General features: G+C 40.2%; 1 protein-coding gene across 1 annotated transcript; it reads right to left on the bottom strand.

Annotated features, from left to right (window-relative positions):
* Positions 1-5,013: 5,013 nt before the first annotated feature.
* On the bottom strand, positions 5,014-23,398 carry TRIM63 (tripartite motif containing 63). The gene is made up of 9 exons (XM_089663079.1): positions 23,034-23,398; positions 22,504-22,664; positions 21,908-22,079; positions 18,539-18,634; positions 15,388-15,621; positions 14,725-14,747; positions 13,699-13,823; positions 13,138-13,209; positions 5,014-5,389 (listed from the first exon to the last, which is right to left on the bottom strand). The coding sequence occupies exons 1-9, from the start codon at positions 23,190-23,192 to the stop codon at positions 5,364-5,366; spliced, it is 1,068 nt and encodes a 355-aa protein (XP_089519205.1). The 5' UTR covers positions 23,193-23,398; the 3' UTR covers positions 5,014-5,363.
* Between the last annotated feature and the right edge of the window lie 260 nt (positions 23,399-23,658).

The raw sequence follows: 23,658 nt of genomic DNA on the forward strand, positions 1-23,658 counted from the left end.
CCACCCCCCCTTCCCCCCAGAAAGTGCAGTGTCAGTAGATCACTTTCACGTGATACATTGTAGACAAAACTATAGGGTTAGCAAGATCAGCCAGATCTCTGCTAACACTAGTACTAAAATGTTTTGTAGTGGTTTAAGCAGTCCCTGACAGCCAGGTGCTCTTTTTTTCCATGAGTCGCACTACGTACCTATATATTTAGTTGTCAAAATGTCCAATGTCAGGTACTCTAGTGAAGAGGCCTACAGGATTCTGAGTATGTCAGATGAGAGCTCACTGATGGAAGCCTCACTGACAGAATCAGGTTCAGAATACGAACCTGTAGAGAGCAGCAGCACCCTGACAGATAGCTCAGATGATAGAGCAGAGGCCCCTGCTAAGATCAGGCATACCCAACCCTGTTCCCAGGTTGTTGAGGTGCCAGAATTGCATGATGATTCTCTTCTCATATGCACATAGCTGCCAACATTTCAAAAACATTTTTAGAGACACTTTTTTTTTCTGTATGTCCAGAAAGCCTGTGTAGGCGGAGTAGTATGTTAATTAGGGGTGGGGCATTCATTTACGGGGCGTTGCTTATCATGGAAGGAAAGTTCAGCCAAAAAATGGGTGTGGTTTAAATAACGTTAAATATTGGGTGTGGCTTAGTACAGGGAGACTTTCTTGGGTACCCCTCATGCAATTTTGCTCTACACCCCAACTCCCAAAAAAACAAATAAACACACACATAGACATATGTAAAAAAAAAACTTTAAAAATGTAAACCTAAAGAATTTGTCAACACTCAATGATTGGTTGCTAGAGTATACTGCAATTAGTACAGTAGAGGGTCAGAGACTGCAGGCGTAGTACAGGAGATGGTTAGAGACTGCAGGCGTAGTACAGGAGAAGGTTGAGACACAGTAGACATACTATAGGAGTTGGTTAGAGACTGCAGGCATAGTACAAGAGAGAGTCAGAGACTGCAGGTGTACTACAGGAGAGGGTCAAAGACTGCAGATGTACTACAGGAGAGAGTAAGAAACTGCAGGTGTACTACAGGAGAGGGTCAAAGACTGCAGATGTACTACAGGAGAGAGTAAGAAACTGCAGGTGTACTACAGGAGAGGGTCAGAGACTGCAGGCATAGGTGTGTCTCCATCAGAGTGACCCTGTAGAGCAGGTGTCCCCATCAGAGTGACCCCATAGAGCAGGTGTCCCCATCAGGTGTCCCTATTCGAGTGACCCCATCAGTGAGCTGGTGTCCCCATCAGAGTGACCCCACAGAGCAGGTATCCCCAACAGAGTTGTGAACCATCACAGTGCACCCCTAGATGGGTAAAAAAAAAATCTACCTCCTTTTTTCATGTAGCACTGACCTGACTGTGCAGTTTTTAAACCCAAATTCTCACAGTCAGGACAGCTCTGCTACATGAAAACGAAGACTACTTTTACAGACTTTGTTTATATGGGGCTTACCTGCAGTCTCCAGAAAATCCAGATTCTGCCACCAACATGTTCCTCTCTCACTGCAGCTCATCTGTGCACACCAGAAGGAGGGCTGGACATAATCATCCTCGAGGCCAGCCCACCCCCTCCTGCCCACTCAAAAGTCAGGACAAAGACTCACAGGCCAACTGTACAACTATGTGTACAGCAGAGTGCCAGTACTAGTGCTGCACTACTTTTTGGTGAACTGGTGAGCACCAGCAGCCAAGTACATCCTGGTCTTTTACTTACCAGCACTGCAGTATCACTTGGAGATGTGGTGAGTCTCAATTGTGCAGTACAAGCTAGTGCGGTGGCTAGCACAAGTAGGATCCAGCAGCCACCAAGAATTCAAACACAGGCCCGTAGAGCCCATAATGTTCTTCCAAATGTGCTTGCAAATCCTGATTGGCAGCCCAAAAAGTCTGCAGCACCTGTACCATTCACTGCTCAACCCGGAATTCAGGTGGAAAACAGCAAATTTTACTACTCCCCTTGATTTTTTTGGAGCTGTTTTTCACAGATTATTTATATAAGTTGATTGTGGACCAAATCAATTTATACACACAGCAATATATTACCGCCAACCCAAATTCAAACCTTGCCAGACAGTTTTGCATGGAAACCTATTACGGTTTACAAATTTTTTTTGAGACTTAACCCTCAACATGGACATTACTAAAAAGAATGAGCTGCGGTCATATTGGTCCACAGATCCAATTTATTATATGCCTGTGTTCTCTGCTGCCATGGCCAGGCTTAGATGTGAGAATATAATGTGTTTTATGCATTTCAACAATACCTAAATATTAAATTCAGCCCTTCGTAAATCACCCTAACTAGAAATGTGCAGATGTGTATATGCCCCAGCAAAACATCTGCGTTGATGAGTCCCTCATTAATTTTTCTGGCTGCCTTGCATTCAAACAGTTTCTCCCCAGCAAGTGTGCCAGATATGGGGTCGAAATGTATAAGAACAGTGAGAGGGCAACAGGCTATACATGTAATTTTTGGATTTACGAGGGAAGAGATAGTCATGTGGAGCCCCCCTGATGCCCAGACTACCTGGGGAGCAGTGGCAAGATAGTTTGGGACTTGATGCCACCACCCTTTTACCATATGGAGTACCACTTATATGTGAATTATTTTTATACAAGGATTCCACTATTTAGACATTTGTACAATCTTGGAATTGGATCATGTGGTACTGTGCAACCTAATCGCTGGGGCTTCCCCCAATGGCTTGTAAATACCTGACTTAGAAAGGGGGAGAAAGTCTGCTTAAAAAGATAAGATTTATCATCCCCAGTTAAAATAAGAACATATATGCCCAAGCATGGGTGCCTGGGGTGGCCAGTGGGTGAATTGCTCCTATCATTTGGCATATATATTTTTCATATTTTTTGGCACAGATTTCAATAAAAAAAGTTGTTGTTTTATTCAGTTAATGTTCTATTGTTACTGTGTTTTATTGTTAACCGTTGTTGTTTTCTTTGCAGTAAGGCCATTCTGCTGTAGCACAATCTGTTTATTCTGACAGCAACAGGGTGTGCTCTCAGAATATATGTCAGTGAGTGCAGTGCTGCTGGATGAGATTTCTCATCTGCAGTTAAAAAAGAGAACATATATACCCAAGCATGAGGGATAAGGGGATCAGTGGGTGGATCGCTCCTATGCATTGGCATATGTTTTTTACATTTTTATTTGAAGAGATTTCTTTATCCACATCGATCAAAGGCTGAACGAAAAAAAAAAGAACATTTCATGTATGCCCAGCATTAGAAGTGGGTGGACGTAGGGCAGTATATGTGAACAAAAAGTGGGTGATATGTGGCATAAGCTTCAACTCCCCCAAATGATCCCTTTTTGAAAAGTAGACACCCCAAACTATTTGCTGAGAGGCATGTTGAATCAATAGAAAAATGAAGAAAAAAAAAATATATTTTTTACACAAAGTTGTCACTTAAATGATATATTGCTCACACATGCCATGGGTATATGTGGAATTACACCCCAAAATACATTCTGCTACTTCTCCTGAGTATGGGGATACCACATGTGAGAGACTTTTTGGTAGTCTAGCCGTATACAGGACCCCAAAATCCAATAAGCACCTTCAGGCTTTTAAAGGGCTTTATTTCCTCATTACACTTCCTTACACTTCCTGACTACCTATCACAGTTTCGGAGGCCCTGAAATGCCAGAATAGTACAACCCCCACCCAAATGACCTCTTTTTGGAAAGTAGACAACCCAAAACATATTTTTTCTTTTCTTTTTTTCTTTTACAAAACCTTGTGACAAAAAATGAGATTTACAGAATACTCACCATGCTTTTTAATAAATTGGGGTGTCTACTTTCCAAAAAGAGGTCATTTGGGTGGGGGTTGTGCTATCCTGGCATTTCAGGGCCTCTGAAACTGTGATAGGTAGTCAGGAAGTATAATGAGGAAATAAAGCCCTTTAAAGGCCTGAAGGGGCTTAATGGATTTTGGGCTCCTGTATGCGGCTAGTCTCCTAAAAAGTCTTGCACATGTGGTAGCTCCATACTCAAGAGAAGTAGCAAAATATATATTTTGGGGTGTAATTCCACATATACCCATGGCATGTGTGAGCAATATATCATTTAAGTGACAACTTTATATTAAAAAAAATATATATATGTATATATTAGTCATTTTCCAAAAAGGGGTCATTTGGGAGCGGGGGGGGGGGGGGTTTGTGCAATCAGAGCCTTTGAAACTGATAAGTAGTAGGGAAGTAAAATGAGGACATCAGGCACCTTCAAGCTTTCAAAGGGATCATTGGATTTTTGGCTCCTGTATCCCCACGCTCGGGAGAAGTAGTAGAATATATTTTGGGGTGTAATTCCACATATACCCACGGCATGTGTGAAAAATATACTATTTAAATCTTCCATGGACTCAAAATGCCTCTCAGCAAATAGCTTAGGAAGTCTGCTTGCCGAAAAGGGGTCATATGGGGGGTGTTTGTACTGCCCTGGCATTTTAGTACTTCAAGAAATGTGATAGGCAGTCAGAAAGTAAAGGCTGCGTAAATTCCAGTATATATACCATAGTTTGTTGACGCTATAACGTTCACTCAAACCAATTATTATACACTCATTGGGATTTTTTTTAGCAAAGACATGTAGCAGAATACATTTGGCCTGCATTTATGACGAGCTTTGAGTTTATTGGATATTTATTAGAACAGAAATGTTCTAAAAATCCCATTGGTGACCAAATACCACCAAAAGAAAGCTCTCTTTTTGTGAAAAAGGACATAAAGTTTGGGTACAGAGTTGCCTGACCGCGCAATTATCATTTGAAATAGCGCAGCGCCAAATAGCAAAAAGTGGCCTGGTCAGGAAGGGGGGCAAATCTTCCAGAGGGCAAGTGGTTAATAGCAACATCATTTGAACACCATATTGTACCTAAGTATTGTTGTTGACCATATGCTACCCATTGTGGATACTAGACTGGGTGGGTATGCCTGTCTACGTAACACTGTGTACCATGACATCACAGCGACTGTCTCAGAAATCTATCACAAGATCAAAAACATTTTATTCAAGTTTAGCAGTCAGTACATTGCACACTAATCCAAAGTTAATTTGATGTGACCCAAATACTTGCCCATGTTTCCCATCACAGGATGTCTGACAACATGGAATCCAACCCAAATGCAGAGTCACAGCACCCAAGAGAGTTAAAAAAAAAAATAACAAGAGAACAATTATATACATCCCAATCAGATGACCAAGAAAAAAGGTCTTCTGATGACTAGCAGCAGTCCGGAGTTACAGCCCAGTGGATCTCTGCTCTCCGGGCTCATGTGATTCCTTTTTTCCCTGAAGATTGTGACACATGCTCCACTCCTGCCTCCTCATGAGTCTTTCACGCACTCTGGAGCTCTTGCTGCCCTGTAAATAGCAAGGCGAGAGGAAATTACCAAAGGAGCAGATTATACATTTCAGTCATAGAAATACGTTATGAGTACTGCATAACTGTATGCAGTATGGTATTCAGTGCTTTTATACACATGACTAATACTAGTATAGTGAACAGAGCAATAAACTTTGAAAGGATGTATATAAAAATTTATACTATTAAACTAGTTTTTAAAATTATTCACATTTTTGTCAAAAGTATGTTTATTCTGTAGCACATTTTTTCAGAATCACAATTTTAATAAGATTTAATATGATTTAATAACAGCAGAATGCTGAATGCATGAAATTCTGGTTTATTGTGAACAGAAATTAAAGTTTTCAGGAACATTATAATGTTATTAGGGTCCATCTACTGTATGTGTAGGATACATACAATACACACACTTATCTTTATTTCCAGTATTTTGCTTTAGGGCAAATAGATGAGTGCCTTTTAGAGAAATAATGCCTTATGGAATGTAAATAACTATTCACGAGAGTCTCTATATATGGGAGCTGATAATAATGTTATTATCAGTCATAGAGATACTCTCTAGGATCAGAATCGAAAAAACTTACTAGCTTGTTTGATCCCAGAGCCACAGTACTGCAAGAAAATAATGCTAAACCTTTTGCTGCCCATTGTGTACATTTTACTGTTGCTTACTGTTGAATACTGTTGAATATTGGATTCGGCAATAATATTACAACCCGTTTACTCTTTTGCATGGCAAATTTAGGGATTTACAGGTAACATTATTTTGAATGGAAACCAATGCACATCCCCAGCACATCACAATGGAACTGCTTTTAGTGCACCACAAAACAATCATGAATTTGAATTATCTGTGCATTGTTTTGAACAGGAGAAAGGTACAAGTGCAGGTTGAGTGTTGGCAGTCCATGGAAAATGAATGGGCTGCCTAACTGTTAAGCACTTAAAGTGTTACTAACCCCAGGACCCTGCATTCACTATATCTGGTCTCTCACAGTACACAGAACATGTAAATGCAATTATTTTAGTAAATATAAACTGCTAAATACCTTTTCTCATCAGCAGTATATAGCAGAGGCATAACTAGAACCTTCAGGGCCCCAATGCAAGAAACCCTTCCCATTGATCCTGGGGCTTGGAGGCAGGAGGACATGAATACAAGGGGTGGCATCAGTGGTGATGGTGGGGAGGGGGGGGGATGGGATGAGTTGCAGCAGTGATGGTGGTGGGGGGTGAGTAGTAGCAGTGGCGGGGGGGATGGGATGAGTGGCAGTGGTGGGGGCATGGGATAAGTGGCAGCAGTGGTGGAGGTGGAAGGGATGGGATGAGTGGCAGCAGTGGTGGTGGTGGTGGGGGATGAGTGGTAGCAGTGGTGTGGGATGGGATGAGTGGCAGCGGTAATATGGGGGATCAGATTAGTGTCACTCACTTGCAGATCACTCAGGTCCCCCTCCTTGCTCAGTCTCAGTGTATCTCCAGCTTCCTTCCTTCATGTGTCTCCTGTAACACCTATCCCCACAGAGAGCTCCTCCTCCTTCACTCTACTGGCCCAGGCCAGGTCAGCTGACTTTCTCTTTCGGACTCTGCCTCCCAACATGGCCTCTCCCTACTCTACTGAACTCAATGGGTGGGCGGAGAGAATGGGTTGGGCGGGGAGGTCCGATGCATGGATACTGTGTGCCTGTGAGTGTTCAGTAGATGAACCTTCAGGCCGCAGCGGGCAGCATGTGGCAGGCAGAGGGCTGCAGGCAGTGGGCCTCTCTACAGTGGCGGAACTCCAGGGCTCAGTTGCAAGTGTAACGTTTGTGACTCTGGTAGTTCAGCCACTGGTATATAGCAGTCTTGTGACTTCTATCAGTGTCCAGCTGAGCACTGGTTAAAGCTTGCAGGAGGAGTGTTCATTCTCCTCTAACTGTCCTATGAGGCTGTGTGACCCCTGACCCTCTGTCTGGACAGCGCTGATTGACCCTGTGCTGATCACATGCACCCTCCCAAAGAAGAAAAATGCTCTCTAGCAATACACACTAAACTGAGCATGTGCAGAGTGACTCCTACAGCTCTGTACTATCAGTAGATGGATTCGGGACAATAGAAGAAGAGGAAGATCAATGAAGACAGGATCATACAGCCTTTTTACACAATGCAGAGGATTAACCCCTTAGGTTCCACAGTGGGTATAACAAGTATGTGTTACTGCATATACAGACTGATTTTATTGTTGTGGGTTTAGTAACACTTTAATGAAGCATAATGTTTGTGTAGCAACACAATGCAAATATTAGAACCAAGTTTTAAAGGGGAAGCTTTTTGTTGAAGGCACCTATGTTGCCTTCTATGACCTTTATTGACCAAATAGGTGATGCAGTCTCACCTTGTTACTGGGGCCTGATTTCCGGAAAAATCCATGATGTCCAACTGCCATTCCACTCTTAGCACCCTTCCACATGGGCTTTCTGATCAGGTCCACTTCTCGGATTTACAAACGGACCTGAATAGAGGCACCATGTGGGTCTATGGGCAGGTGGCTGTAAACGGACCTGTGGCAGTTTACACCCACCTACCTTCAAGTCCATTAAGGTTCAGAAAAAAATCCATTTGGAACTAATCTAATTCTGGAAAATCCATTATTCTGTATCTAAACATGACAGATTGGGGGTAGCCTGATGTAAACAGACACAAGTCTGTTTACATCTGACCAACCAAACAGCCCTCACATGTCTGCTGTTCACATATGAAAGGGCACACATGCCAAAACACTGACATCCGACCTGTTCGGCTCCAATTCAGCAGAGAACTTGCTCACGTATCTCCTGCTGAATGGAGTGGAAAAGCTCCATGTGAAAGGGTCCTAATGAGACTGTTGCAGTAGCCAGTAAATGCATCCTTGTATCCTTGTTGGACAGGGGAATGGTGGTTGATGAAGTCATGAAATATAGCCATGCAGTCAGGCCCAACCTGTCAATTGCCAAATCCTCCTTGTGAAGAGAAGGTCTGGCTCTTCCCACACTCTGCGACTTAGCATGAGCCCGACCTTAGTCCTTGCCTTGCCTGTTCAGTTCTTTGTCCTCCACTGCCGTGTCTGCACAAATCTAGGACTCACTATGTTTCTGTAATGGGGTTTCAGTGCTCTAGTAATCACAGCAACTACATACTCCCCTTCTGCCTGTGACACGCTGTAGCTATTGACAGACAAAACTGAATATTTCAACAGTCAAGCCATGCCTGTAACATCTGACTTTCCTCTGATGTCTATAGCTAGCTTTACAGACCCTCAGAGCAATATATACATTTCTGATCACAGAGTCACTCAGACCAGGAAGATCACAGATTATGGCAATTGAAGGCTATTGCTGTAATTTATATATAATGAAGGGCTTTGGGGTTTCTTCATCCTGATTCACAATGGTTCCTTTCTCTGAATACAGAGGTACTCTTAGTCTTTGGAGCATCACTAATGAGAGATCTCTGATCAAAGAGACACTTGTGCAGTACAAGTGTCATAAGAACCAGTAACCTGGCATCCTGTACTACATTTTATTAAAATGCCCCCACCTGATCACAGTCCACAGGAATCCACATTGGAAAAAAATGTCATAAAACTCCTCTTTACAACTACAAAATAGTACACAAAATAGCCAATGCTTACAGTTGCTGAGTCAAGACTCAATAAGAATACTGTATGATATAATGTCAGTGTATACAGACACTCTGAGCTCCACCAAAGGCTTCAGTTAATCTTTAAAGTAGTACTTTAGCCCATTAGCTAAATACACAGATTCCATAAATATGTATTTATTGTCTTCCTATTAAACAAATTCTCTTTAAACACTGTTGTGATTAACACACCATTGTCACACTTCACCAAAATTCACCATTGCAGCTTTGTGCTTTCCCATCACACAAGGAGGACCCTAGAATCGAGCGGCACAATTAAATTCCTCATCATCCTATGGTCTTCCTTTTTTCTCTCTTTTATATATGCTGCCTAAACAATTCCCCCTGCAGATTAGAGTCTGAAAACATATTAGACTGGTGGCAGCGCAATACAGCCTGTATACATCACAGTGCATAACATCCCAAGAACAGCCTCATTTCTGCGGAGGAATGGGGAAGGATGCATGAAAAGAGATTTCACCTAGTTACATAAATGTAATTCTTTATTTTAAAGAATATGTCAACCCAACATTTCATATTCCTGATATGTGCCTGCTGTGCCATGTACTTGTATGAAAATGTATCCTGTTCTCTTGTATTACTTCCTTTGTGTGAAATCCACGGTGTTCCTGCCAGTCTCTCTGCTTCCCTATTAAAAACTGACTACACTAGGCATGGGAGCACACCATGGTCAGTTCTCTAGCTGTGCTGAAAACTTTGTCTGCTCTCCTCCAATGATCAGGCTTACACAGCCATTTACTGGGAAGATCATTGTTCTGTTGTTTCTCCTCCCTCACCTCCCCCTATGCAGCTTAGAACAGGCGGGAAAGTAAACACCTATAAAAAGGGGAAAGAGGTATTTATAATGTGTGTGTGTATATATATATATATATATATATATATATGCACAAATGTTCTGCCTTCCTTTCCTATTTTAAACTGAACAGGTTGTTTTACAAGGTTTACATATACTTTAACTCACAGTGACTTAGCTGTTTTCTATTCTGCCTTGCAGGACAAGGGTCCTCTGTATGAATCCCAATCATGACATTACCTGTATGAAGTTTGCATATTCGCACTGTGATTGCGTGGATTTCCTTCCATATGTTAAACACATGCTGGAAGGTTAATTGGATCCTGCCTAAATTGGACCTAGTATATGAGTGTATGCATGTGAGATGGGGATCTTAGATTAACTCCCTTAAGGCAAGGCAGGGACTGATGTGAATGTACAATATGTAAAGTGCTTTATAAATTGTTGTCATGATATAAATACCTGTAATAATAAAAAATAAATCATTGAATTCATATTCATCTATGTTTAAAGGGGGTTTAAACTTTTCCTAGAGGTCTTGCACAATTGGTGGCTGACTAAATACTTTTTTTCCCCACTGTATATACATGTATATTTACAGGCAAAGCCTAAATATTAACAGCACGTTTTCTCCACTATAATTACCAACTATACTCCTATCTGTGAGTTTTTGGTATCCCCACCCACCTTGTGTGCTCAAGTTCCCATGCTGTATTCTTCATTATGTAAAATAAATGTAAAAAAATCTAGCAGATAGAATTGGACCCCCCGTCATAGTGCTGACAGCATATGTGCACTCCCAGGATTTCATATGACTTATAATTAAAGGGTAGTTGACTCTTGGAGGCACTCCCTATCATCTATTTGTAAATTTTGGTACCCCTACATCAATGACATTTCCTAGATGCAGCTGCCTGTAGAGGAGAGCTCTTTACAACTGAAGCCATCTAATCCATGTTGGGACCTCTGAGCACTTTTATAGCTACAAGGCACACTTTTATTTAATTGTCATTTAAAATCAGAAAGAGGACTCCTAATTTAGTGAAAACTATCTTTGTGTAGCTTAAAGAATAGACATAAACCAAAGAAAAAATAAGTTGACAGATTTTTAATGTATTATTATAGTATCTACCTGACAAACATGTCACTAAATGTAAGAGATTACATCATTCAGGCACATAATTAGTGTCACACAATGTTTACCCCACCCTGCCTAAGACAATCCATTGACTGATAGTGAGAGTAAGCTCAGAGAGCCCCTAATGCTGCTAAGGTGGGGTGAGAACTTGGGGACATGATATAAACATTTGAAGGAGAAGCTGCTACTCAGGATCATTTATGATATAAGTTTTGCAACTTGTGATGCTCAGTGTTGCTGGCTGACAAAAAGTTACCACTGTGTCTTAAACAGAATGGTGATTGCCTAAAGACACCTTGTTACCAAATTTGTAGATAAAAACAAATGCAGATAAACCCACAGAAAAATCAAGTTTTTTAAATGCTTACTTTATATACTTGCTTCTGAATTTACAAATGTAACTGCATTAAAAAGTCTATTTCCTAGCATAGCCCTCTACCTTTTTGCACAATAAAGGAGCAAAGGGGAATACTATAGAGCCCTGGTGCCCAACCTGCAGCCCTTTGGTATATGATATGTGGCCCTTGAACCTCAGCAGTCTGTAGTGGTAATAGCTAATAATAGCATTGATCTTTACTAGCCTCATGTAAAATATTCACAGTTTTGTATTGTCTTCTGTAGTATGTCCCCAGACAAAAATGTAGCATGTCCACACTCTTTGACCCTCATTTCCTCTAACAGTTTAGCAGTTTCTGACAGTCCTCTCAAACATTATATATATTGAACATTATATGTGGCCCTTTGGTGATATCGGGGGCTGCATTAGAGGTCCCTTTTAGCTCATAAGTTGACAACCACTGCTATAGAAGGTCACTAAAGTGATAGCTCTGAGTCTGCTGGGGCTGGTGACATCACACCAATATGCTGAATTCACATTAAATCTTATGGGAAAATTGTTGTACAAATGTATGATCTGGAGTCTCTTTAAGGCAAACCAGTAAGGAGTAGTCATTTGTAAGCATATAATATATATTCTAAATTTGTAACAAAGTAGTCTTACCTATCAGGGATAGGGGAGTGTGCTGTTTTTTATGTGCTGTGCCTCCCTGTCAGAGCAGAGACATCAGAATTGTATGAGACTGTAAAGCCCAGTACACACATACCAAAAGTTGGCTGGTTGAGCAGGAACTGGCTGACTTTCAGTATGTGTGTACCATTGTCAGTCTAATGGCTGGAAGCACTGATCAGTGTATTCTGGTGGGGGGTCCGCTGTCAGTATACAATAGCTCAGCAGGGGAGACCACAGGGATCTTGATGCAGGGATCTGTCAGTTTTTTTCTGTTAACTGAAAAAGAACTGAACAAATACCCAAAAATATGGCCCTTGTAAAAGTGTGTAACATGTTTAGGTGCATTTAGCTGCATCAAGTTTTTGAGAATTAATTAATTCTTTAGCCAGAATAAATAATTTATTCTGGCCATTGAAATGAATTAATGCTTAAGCATTAAATATTTGTAGCGTTAATGCATGTTTAGACACGTTTACACAAACTTTTTTTTTTCAAGTTTTTTTTTCTGCCAAACTCTGTTGCTTCTGGACACAATGGCAGTGTTTCTTTTTCTGCCTTTAAACACATATTCCTCTAAACTCCTCTAAACTTTTATGTGTATGTGCATGGACACATAGGCTAATATGAAGGGGAGTTTAGTGGCAGTAAAAAAAAACACCGGATGCCCTCAGCAGCAGCTGTAAAAACATCCAGTGTGCATGAGGCCTAAGGCTAGCTTAATGTTTCTCTATATCACAAAGATGCTAGAAGCAATGATTCAGGTTGGCCATATAAGTAGTTGTCCACACCAGACAGATCTAGATTGTTCACCAAATAGTCATAGATTTTTCACACTGTACAGTGAATATAGTATGTGAGCAGGTAAAAAAAATGTTGTTTGCTTCCTATACATAATCCCATTATTTTTAAAAGGTGCCTATAGGAACAATATTTGGCCCATGATTAGGTCCTGTAGAAAACTTCCAACAGCTATTTCAGGTGGCATTCAGAAAATTAAAACAATTTGTTAAGATCAAATGTCAAACTTATTACTGATAGATCTTTGTTGTATACAGGGATAAATTACACACATTATATTCTGCTCAGTGTTATGATTTTTTTTATATATTTTAGAAATGTGGTTTCTTACCACCAGGTTGTTCTTCTTCTGGCTCCTCATATTCCTCAGTTTCATCTTCTTCCTCTTCATCATCATCACAACCTACAACGTAGCATAATGATTTCACAAACGACACATAATGTAATATACACAGTGTGTTAATGATATCTAGCAACAGTAATTAGCACCCCAGGGTCTAGGTTACAATTAAACTCCAGGTAAACAGCTAAATACACAGATGAAACACATGCTGTATAATGGAGCTGTTTTACCTGCGAAGAATTTGTATTTCTACCTATCTAGTTCTGAGATTTACAGGAACTGATTTTATCTGCTGTATTGGAGTAATATTTGCAAGTCTTCTCTCCACCCCCACCCTATGACTGGACAGTGCAAAGAGAAGCAGCTGACTGATGAGCTCAACTGTCACTCCTTCCCACAGTTTGACCTGTGCATCACAGGGACTGCAAGAGGATGATACCTAGTCAAATTCAGCTTACTAATATTTAGGAACATAATACTGAATGATGAGCTGCATCCATTTGAATCCTTTATAACTGCTTGAAGTTCAAATCATATCAAAACACTTACCTGTACCAAAATCAAGGCTTCTTAGGCATTCAAGAATATGTTCAGTGTCCAAAGTTAATTGGTCCATGTGCTCAAAACCAGATTCTGTTTTCTCTAACTGACTACCTTTAGAAGCATCCATAATCCTACAAAAAAGAGACGGTGTTGAGTATGCTACTGACATTCCATTCAAATGCAGTGACTTTTGAAGACTGAAATGGGTAGGCAATCAACAATAATGCAACATGGCTTGTCTGACAATTACATCTGGAAATGGAGCTGAAAAAAAGCTTAGCAGTGTTCTTATTTTTTGTGGGCAATCATATATACTGCCACCAATAATGTTCTAGCTCTCCAAGTTTTGGATAAAGTGATGAAGGGTCTGAACCTCTGTCTGTTTTTTTTGGGAGCGTGCCTCCCATTTAGGATGATTTATCCACAATTCCGGTTCTCGTTCACTTTGGAACAAGAGGTGTGGGACTATCTTCCTCTGGCAATACCTATTCCAGGGACAGCTCCCAAGAATGGGTTTCTCTTTGTTTTACAAAGATGTTTTTTTCACCTTCTGTGGTGTTTACAAGATGGGTATTGAGGGGAAAGATCACTAATGAGGACAAATATAGCAATAAAAACCTGATAACTTTTCTAAATCTAAAGCAATTAAAAATTTGGGCCTCATGCACACTTGAGGTTTTGCTATCTCTTCTAGACATCTTTCCTCCTGGCAGTGGTATATTGGCAGAAAAAATGCTTGATGCTTGCAAACATATGTAGCACATCAAGCACTTGGATGTTATGTCATTTTATTGGTCACAATAATAATTTATTCTGGCCATTGAACTGAATTAATGCTTCTAGCACTAAGATGCGTTTAGATGTGTTTATAGGTGTCAAGCATTTTTTTCTGCCAAAACGCCACTGCTCCTGATTGCAATGGCAGTGTTTTTTTTTCTGCCTCTAAATGTCCAGTGTGCATGAAGCCTTACTCTAAATCATGCATTAGTATATGCTATAGTATTGCATTAACATGTCTAAAATTCTGCTTACCTTTTAATAAGCTGTTTGGATTTCTGGAAAAAAGAAAAGAAAAACAGTTTTAACAATTTGATTAATCAAATGTGAGAGAATATGATGTATGTGACAGCTTAAAGTACACATAAAACCCAACATTTTCTTTGTTTGACAAAAGTAGAGAATGGTAATATTTCCTGTGAGGTTTCTTTTTCTGACTGGCCTGTTTAGCAGATTTCCCTTCCTGTCTTGTAGATTCAACAGGATGTAAGAGGAGATCTCTCTAAATTGAGGAAAATGCCCCTCAGTTTGGAAAGACTGTAGTCACCGGAACAAGAATATATGCTTTGGAAGGTTCCTCTCACCTCCTCTTCCAGTGAAAACAGTAAAATTTTGGAGGCTTCATGATTTTCTGTCTAAATAATTTGAAAAAAAGTTTTTTCTATCTATCTATCTATCTATCTATCTATCTATCTATCTATCTATCAACTTTAATATTTTCAACACAAGCTTAGATTCAATTTTACTGACCAAAAGACATAGAACAACCATTACACTATGCAATTGCCATGTTTAACTGATTCTAATATTAAGATATATTATATTATTGTATATTATATCATGTGATGGCATGATAATAGAAGCTGAGGGCTCCTTTTATATATACAGTATACAGTACATAGCATGGGGAAGACTCACCAACAGAAAGGTAGCATGGCCAGCCTGTTCAGAAGCCTGAAGTGCACTTTGCAACAAGTTGGAAGAGGACTGAATTTGCTCCTGATATTTAGCTATGAGGGTGCGCACAAAATCAATCTTTTCCTCTTCAGCTTGCGATACCCTTTGTACAAGATCAGCCTTCTTTTCTTCAAGGACTCTGCTCATTTCTTCAAATACTTCATTCACAGAGTCCTTCTTCTTTTGACTGTTCTCCTATATTGTCATGAAAAAAATATTTTATTAAGATCTGAGAACTTAGTTCCAAGCACAACCTAATGGTCATAAGTAGTGTCACATGGTTTGACCATGCAATGTATGTTTCTTTAGACTACTTATAGATATGCAGTCTTGGCCAAAAATATTGGCACCCCTGCATTTCTGTCAGATAATGCACCACTTCGCCCAAAATTACAAATGCAATTACAAATGTTTAGGCATTCTCATGTTTATTTCTTTTGTATGTATTGGTATGACACAAGAAAGTGGAGAACCAAAAAGCCAAATCTGACACATTCCACGCAAAACCCCAAAACTGAACTAGAAAAAATATTGGCACCCTCAATTTAATATTTGATAGCACACCCCTTGGAAAACATAACTGAAATCAGTCGCTTCCTCTAACCATCAATGAGTTTCTTACACCTCTCTACTTGAATTTTGGACCACTCTTCTTTCAGCAACTGCTCCAGGTCTCTCAGATTGGAAAGGTTCCTTTTTCCCAAATGCTGTTTTGAGATCTCTCCACAGGTGCTCTATGGGGTTGAGATCTGGACTCATTGCTGACCAGTTCAGTACTCTCCAGCGCTTTATCTGAAACCATTTCTGGGTGCTTTTTGACGTGTGCTTTGGGTCATTGTCCTGCTATAGGACCCATAACCTCTGACGGAGACCCAACTTTATGACACTGGGCCCTACATTGCTCCCCAGAATTCTTTGGTAGTCTTTGGATTTCATAATGCCATGCACACGCTCAAGGCATCCAGTGCCTGAAGCAGCAATGCAAACCCAAAACATCGGTGAACCTCCACCATGTTTATCTGTAATCTGTAAGGACTATTATTTTCTTTAACCACTTGCCTATCGGGCACTTTTACTCCCTTCCTGCCCAGGCCAATTTTCAGCTTTCAGCACTGTTACATTTTGAATGAAAATTGCACAGTCATGCAACACTGTACCCATATGAAATTTTTATAATTTTTTTCCACGCAAAAAGAAATTTCTTTTGGTGGTATTTAATCACCACTGGGGTTTTTATTTTTTGCACTATAAACAAAAAAAAAGCAAAAAAAAAAGGTTTTCTTTGTTTCTATTATAAAATTTTGCAAACAGGTTATTTTTCTCCTTCACTGAATTCGTTGATGAGGCTGCACTGATAGGCTGCACTGACGAGGTGGCACTGATGGAACAGCACTGGTAGGCATTAATGAGGAGGCACTGATGATGCTGCACTAATATGCAGCAATGATGGGCACTGATAGGTGGCACTGATGGGCAGCACTGACTGGTGGCACTGAAGGGCAGCACTGACTGGTGGCACTGCTGAGTACTGCTGGGTGGCACTGCTGGGCACTGATGGGTGGCACTGTTAGGAAGCACTGCTAATCAGGGCACTGATAATCAGTGCAGATCTGCTCTGTGACATTTGCCGGTTATCGGCAGTACTTTCCTCATGCTGTGACAGTATTTACTCTGTGATCATCGGTGTCATTGGACACAGCTGATCATGTGTTAAAAGACCGCTGTGATTGGCTTTTTACCTAGTCATGCGATCAGCTGTGTTTGTAGGACACAACGATCACTGACAGCACCAGGTGTGCGCCACTGGGGGTGTGTTCTGGAAGGACGTCATATGACGCCCTCCCAGAACTGGACAACCATGCTGTAGCTGTCTTTCAGCTATAATGCAGTTGTAAAGTGGTTAAAGGCCTCATTTCTTTTTCTGAAAACAGTAGAATGATGGGCTTTACCAGAAGCTGTAATTCTGTTTCATTTGTCCATAGTACATTCTCCCAAAACTATTTTGGCTTCCTCAGGTAAGTTTTGGCAAACTCCAATCTGGCTTTTTTATGTTTCTGTGTCAGCAACAGGGTCCACCTGGGTCTCCCACCATAGCTCCCCTTTTCATTCAGATGGCAATGTATAGTTGGAGCTGACATGGTTGTACCCTGTGCCTGAAGGTCAGTTTGAATTTGTCTGGAAGTTGATTGAGGGTCTTTGTCATCCATTCAAACAATCTTTTGTTGCAATCTTTGATCATGTTCATGGGGTTTTGCATGGAATGTGTCAGATTTGGTTTTTTGTTGCTCCACTTTTTTGTGTCATAATATAAATAAGCATGAGAATGTCTAAACATTTGTAATTGCAACAATTTTCTGGGGGAAGTGGTGCATTATCTGACAGAAATGCAGGAATGGCAATATTTTAGACCATCACTGTAAAACAGGATTCTTAAGAAAAAGGTGTCTAGAAGTTGAACATTACTTCATCTCAAAAAGGTCATACAAAGGCCTTTTACACATGAAGGTCTTTGTTAATAATGGATCTGTAGAGCTGGAATTTTTTTCCCCTTTTTCTACTGGATGAACATCTTTTTCATTTCTATTTATTTGTTTTAAAGATAAAAGGTAGAATGCCCCATGTAAGCTCTAGAAATATTCAGTTGAAGGCACTTTCCGGCCCCATGCAGTTGGTTGCTGAGCAGCCTATCACCAAGTATCAGTGCTCTCAGGTGAGAAGACGGGGAGCAAGTCCGAAGTACTAGGCAGTGAAAAAAAGCTATGTGAGGCTGTGGAGGGCAGCACTTAAATGAACCTGTTGCTTTTCTCTGAGTGCGCAAAGCACACGTTCACTTTAAGATAATTGAATGACTGCACCAAATACATATGTGCACTATATTTGGAAACATCATTTCACTAGTACATGGCAACATGTTATTTGTATTTTGCAACATATTTAAAATATATTTTTCATTGTTTATAGAATACTTTTTCATATGAATGCAGGTGAGGTGACCCACTATTCTAAAATGCCTATATTTGCCATATATACTGACTTTTTCAAAAGAGGCTAAAAAATATACATCTGTGTGTCCAAATGCAGTGTAACACATACATATACCCTTATACTGTACCTTTACAGATTTACATAACTCTTCCAACTGGCCAAGGATTGACTGAATTCTGTCGTTACCAGCAACCAACATTGATATACAGTTACTAAGCTCTGTCTGTGAGGGGAAATAAAAGCAGCAGGTAACTACATTGCTTTCTATAATGAATTAAAAAAAAAGGCAAAGCAGGCAGTGTGATAGTCAAAATCAGGGGCGGACTGACCATTTGGAAACTCGGGCACTGCCCGAGGGCCCGGGGTCAGTAGGGGGCCTCAGGAGATGCCCCTGGTACCTTTTTTATAGGCTTTTTTGAGTTTGGGCAAGGACACAGGGGCCCCATGATCCCCTATTGCCCGGGGGCCCCATGAGTTGTCAGTCCGCCCCTGGTCAAAATGACACATAGTTCCTGACAGCAGCAACTCTTAATTAACTTTACTGGCATTAGACCAGATACAGATAAATTTTTGTTGGTTGCTAAACAAAAACAATTAGAAAAAAAAATTAATTTTAAGAAGCTTTCATCATTATTCTGGATATAGTGAGTCATTAGCCTGGAACAAGCATGCTGCTAGTGTTTCTGGACAGGGATTCAGTAGATACTAAAATAAGCATCAAAATGACTACCAAAGCAATTAAATATTACAAGTTAGCAATATCACCATATTGATTTCCTGTTGGTAGTCCCATTGAGTGACACTACAGGTTGGTTCTTTGATTTTATGTGTTTATATATCTTGGATTGCACAATAGAGCAATAACCTAAACATAACTTTGTAGCTTATCTAAATGCATTATCAAATGTCTCCCCATTTAAACTAAAGAATACATTTCTTACGCTTATAAATGCAAAACTGTATTATTCTTTAATGCAAGGGTATATTTTAGTGATACTTGACCTTTTACAGTATTATAAAAGACACATACTAATGGGCACTGAATGTGGAGATTATACATAAGAAGAGTTCAAAGAGCTGAGCGAAAATAAGATGTTATAAGTTGTTGAAAATGAATGTTGCACAACCTATAATAGCGTTCATATCAAATATCCCACTCCAACCTGTTGTGCCCTCACACCCCCACACAGCTGTGGCCCTATGAGACTTGGCTGCAGCCTCAACACTTTCTAAATATAACAGGTGACCTGGCTAGGCTTTACATATAAATAAAAATCCACTATTGATGTAGATAAGAAGTGCTGCAGCACAAGCAGCAAAGAACCTCAAGAAGCTAGATATAAATGCATTACCTGGCAGGATGACATTAGCAAAAAAAACCAAGAAAACAAAAAAAAGTACCTTATAAAATGAATAATGTTAAATCTTAATCAATTAATGCACGATATAAAAATTTGGAATTGCTGCTTGAAATACATTGCTTGTTATATGCATCAGCCTGTATGTACATTGTAACAACATACTGCAAGAGCTGTACACAGTATACTTGGAGATTTACTAACCCTAGGTCCACACCTAAGCGTTTTCTGCAGTGTTTTGCAGAAACGCAGTACAGTCCATTTATGTTGTCCTATAGGACATGTTCACACCTCTGCCTTTTGAGCCGGTGCATTTTTTGGAAAGAGTCAGGGACTTTTTTGAACATATAAAGTTGCATTTTTTGTTTCTATAGACTTCAATGGAAATGCTGCAGAAAAGCATGCATTGCGTTTTTGCCATGTTTTTGATGCGTTTTGCATTTTAAATCTGCCTTGCAACAAGAAAAATAAACCCCCCCCCCCCACAAAATGCAAGTGAAAAATCGCAAAACGCAATGCAGAAATGGCTCAAATGCAACCTGCATAGGTGTGAACCTAGGGTAAAGCTGGTTCACTCAGAATTTGGTCACCTGTGCATGGTAGCCAATCAGCTTTTAAGAGCAGCATGTTCAATTAAACTTTAGCAATAAAACCCGATTTCTTTCTTTGCAGAAGAGCACCTGATTTTGCACTCTCTAGTTTTAGTAAATAAAAGTGGAACTTTACTCTGTCAATCAACATTGACATTATGTTTCTAGCATTAGTAAATAGCATGGTATATTATATTTACTTGTTTTCAACTTTTTTTTGACACTTCAGTCACTACCTGGTTTCCATGCCTAGGCTAAATGATGTCATCCATCCCAGTAATCTTTAGGAGGGGAGGATGGGTTTTCTCAGCTAAGGCAGATGGATTGCAGATTCCAAAAAGTAAATTCATGTGCCCTTTCTTAAGATGGCTGTGACCAGAAATGCTAGAGGGGTGCTTTTCAAAGTGATTGCTTAAGAAAATAAAGCATAGAGACAAGGATGGATGGGAGAGTTTTCTTTGTATATTACAAATCAATTAAATATTGTGCTGTTCAGATGCAATGCAGTTCCTCTTTAAAGCAGAGCTCCACCCAAAAGGGGAAGTTCAGCTTTAAGGACTGGCACTTTTGGGGGGGGGGAGCGGGTACCCGAATTTGACAGGTAACCACTCCCACTTTCAGTCTAATCGCCTAGGCGATCGGAAGCAGAAGGTGTCCTCCCTGTAGTCTTTTGGGACACGTGACAGGTCCCAGAAGACTACAGGACCATTCATGAAGCCGCAACCTATCACAGCCAGGTGCCCACAGTGAAGATGCCGGCCTCCTGTAATACAGAATGGCCGTTGAAACGGGCTGCAGGGGACACAATGTGGGACCGAGGGACAGGTAAGTGGCTGTTTTTTAAAAGTCAGCAGCTACAGTTTTTGTTTATTTTTTGACAGCATGAGTGGAACTCCGCTTTAAGTCCAATGCAGGGGCGGACTGACAACTCATGGGGCCCCTGGGCAATAGGGGATCATGGGGCCCCTGTGTCCTTGCCCAAACTCAAAAAAGCCTATGAAAAAGGTACCAGGGGCATCTCATGGGGCCCCCTACTTACCCCGGGGGCAATAGGGGATCATGGGGCCCCTGTGTCCTTGCCCAAACTCAAAAAAGCCTATGAAAAAGGTACCAGGGGCATCTCATGGGGCCCCCTACTGACCCCGGGCCCTTGGGCAGTGCCCGAGTTTCCAAATGGTCAGTCCAATGTATTATATACTCATGCATTTAATCAATCAGTGCCCCATTTTAGCTGACATCTAGTTAGCCTAGCTCAAAAACAGACAAGTGTGGACAAGTGTGAGCGCACTATGACAAGATGTCCAGTCCAATAGTATTTCAAAAGTGAAAAAAGTAGCCTTGTATATAAGCCCATTAACACTTATGCATTCTATATCACATGATCAGTAGAAGCATTTATTCAGAAAGGAGTGATTAAAATCCCACAAACCCTATGTAAAGATTTTTCATTATTCACTGTTTTGGCTTGATTGGGGAATGCTTTTAAAATGCCTTGGCCATATGTTTTACAGTAATCCTTTGGTGTATTTATAGCCCTCAGCCTCTTACCTTCTGAGTTTGGTAAATATTCTGGAGGGGAGACACTTCACAGTCTTTATGAGCACCAAACACTTTACACATGGAACATGTAGGAACTTGGCAGGTGATACAGTAAATGTTTATTCTCTCATCTTCATGCTTTTCGCACATTGGATGGTTCTCCTTTTTCTTCTCAGGTCGACTAGTCACATGTAAGCAAAAAAAAAAAAAAAAGCAGCATGATGATCAGAAGTATATGCATGATGACTAGGGTTGCCACCTCGTACCCTTTAAAACCGAACATATATTAATTACAAAGGTTCTGAGGCTGATTTAATGCAGATAAGGTACAAGGTGAGTTTAATATCTACCTTAATCAACCACAAAACCTGTGTAATTAATATGTGTTCAGTTTTAAAGGGATGAGGTGGCAACCCTAATGATGACCCCCAAAACATTACTAAGGAACAAAATAAGCAACCAATCATTTACAGCAATTTCCTAGTTTATAAGTGCAAGAAAAGTGTGCCCAGCAGAAATTAATGGCACATTGAAAAAATCTGAAAAATCTACATACTTCACAGTTTACACTCACTGGCCTAATACATTTTCTCATTGCTGCTCACCTGTAGTCCTGCTTGTAGATATCTATTATATTTTCCACAAGTAGGTTTCTTTGCAGCCCATAAACTCCATGACGGTCTAAAATAACCTCATGACGGCATGTTGGGCATCGAAATTTTCCCCCAGACACAGACGTTCGTGTTGGCCAATATGGGTTCCCAGCCTACAGTGACAAAACTGTTAACAACTTGGCGATAACTGGTCTTAAATGTCAGTGCAACAATAAAATGTTACATAATATAACTAAACAACAAAATGAGTATTGGTCCTACAATACAAATTATAGAACTTTTGTAAAACAGAATCTGAAATAAAAAATGGGAAAATGTATGTGAATAAATTCTTAAGAATGTTAAAAATGTTGCATTATAAACAGATTGGCTAATGTTTAAATTTACATGGAAGTAAAGAGCACACTCCTACTAATTTTTAGAGGACAAAGATACAAAAATACTACTGCTTTCATGATTATACAACTTAAAGTACAATTTTTAAGAACGTAGACAAGAAAGCATGGCAAATGTCCCCTTACCTGAAACACATCGTTGGCACATTTCCGACACAGGTTGTGCTGGCATGGTAAGATCACAACAGGTTTCTGGAACATTTCAAGACAAATAGGACAAATTAACTGTTTCTCCAAACTGTCCATGGGATTATTGTCCCGGATAATGTCTGAATTGTAATCCATTCTGCTTTATAGTCCCTTCTAGATAGTTGCTCTTTTCCCAAGTATGTGTAAGTCTTCTTAACTCTGCTCCTATATGCACTTGTCTCTCTCAACTTGTTCTGGATACAGTATTCTTCCCTGAGGTCCTTCTTGTGAGTTGCTCTTGAAAGGCCTTGTCTGATTCTCACACCAAGATTAGCTTGTGTTTTCTCCACTGCTGCTGAGATACATCCTATATATAACTTGTGTGCCGGTCACATGCATATGGTGGGGACGGACATGTCACACATTCCTTTTGTCCTGAAGGGTCAAGTTTCCTGTGGTCCATGAAAGTTTGCAAAGCTGTCACATGGAGCAATGAGTAAGCTGCGGGAGCTCATTCTGTAAACAGAATCGCTTTTGTAAGATGTGGATTTATGTTTTCCAGGCCAGGAATGAAAACAAACAACCACATTTTCCAGAAAGTCCTAGACATAAGACACTTAAA

This window comes from Staurois parvus, unplaced genomic scaffold, assembly GCF_062004578.1.
Source record: "Staurois parvus isolate SC_StPar_1 unplaced genomic scaffold, SC_StPar_1.0 ptg001622l, whole genome shotgun sequence".
Taxonomy (NCBI): Eukaryota; Metazoa; Chordata; class Amphibia; order Anura; family Ranidae; genus Staurois; species Staurois parvus.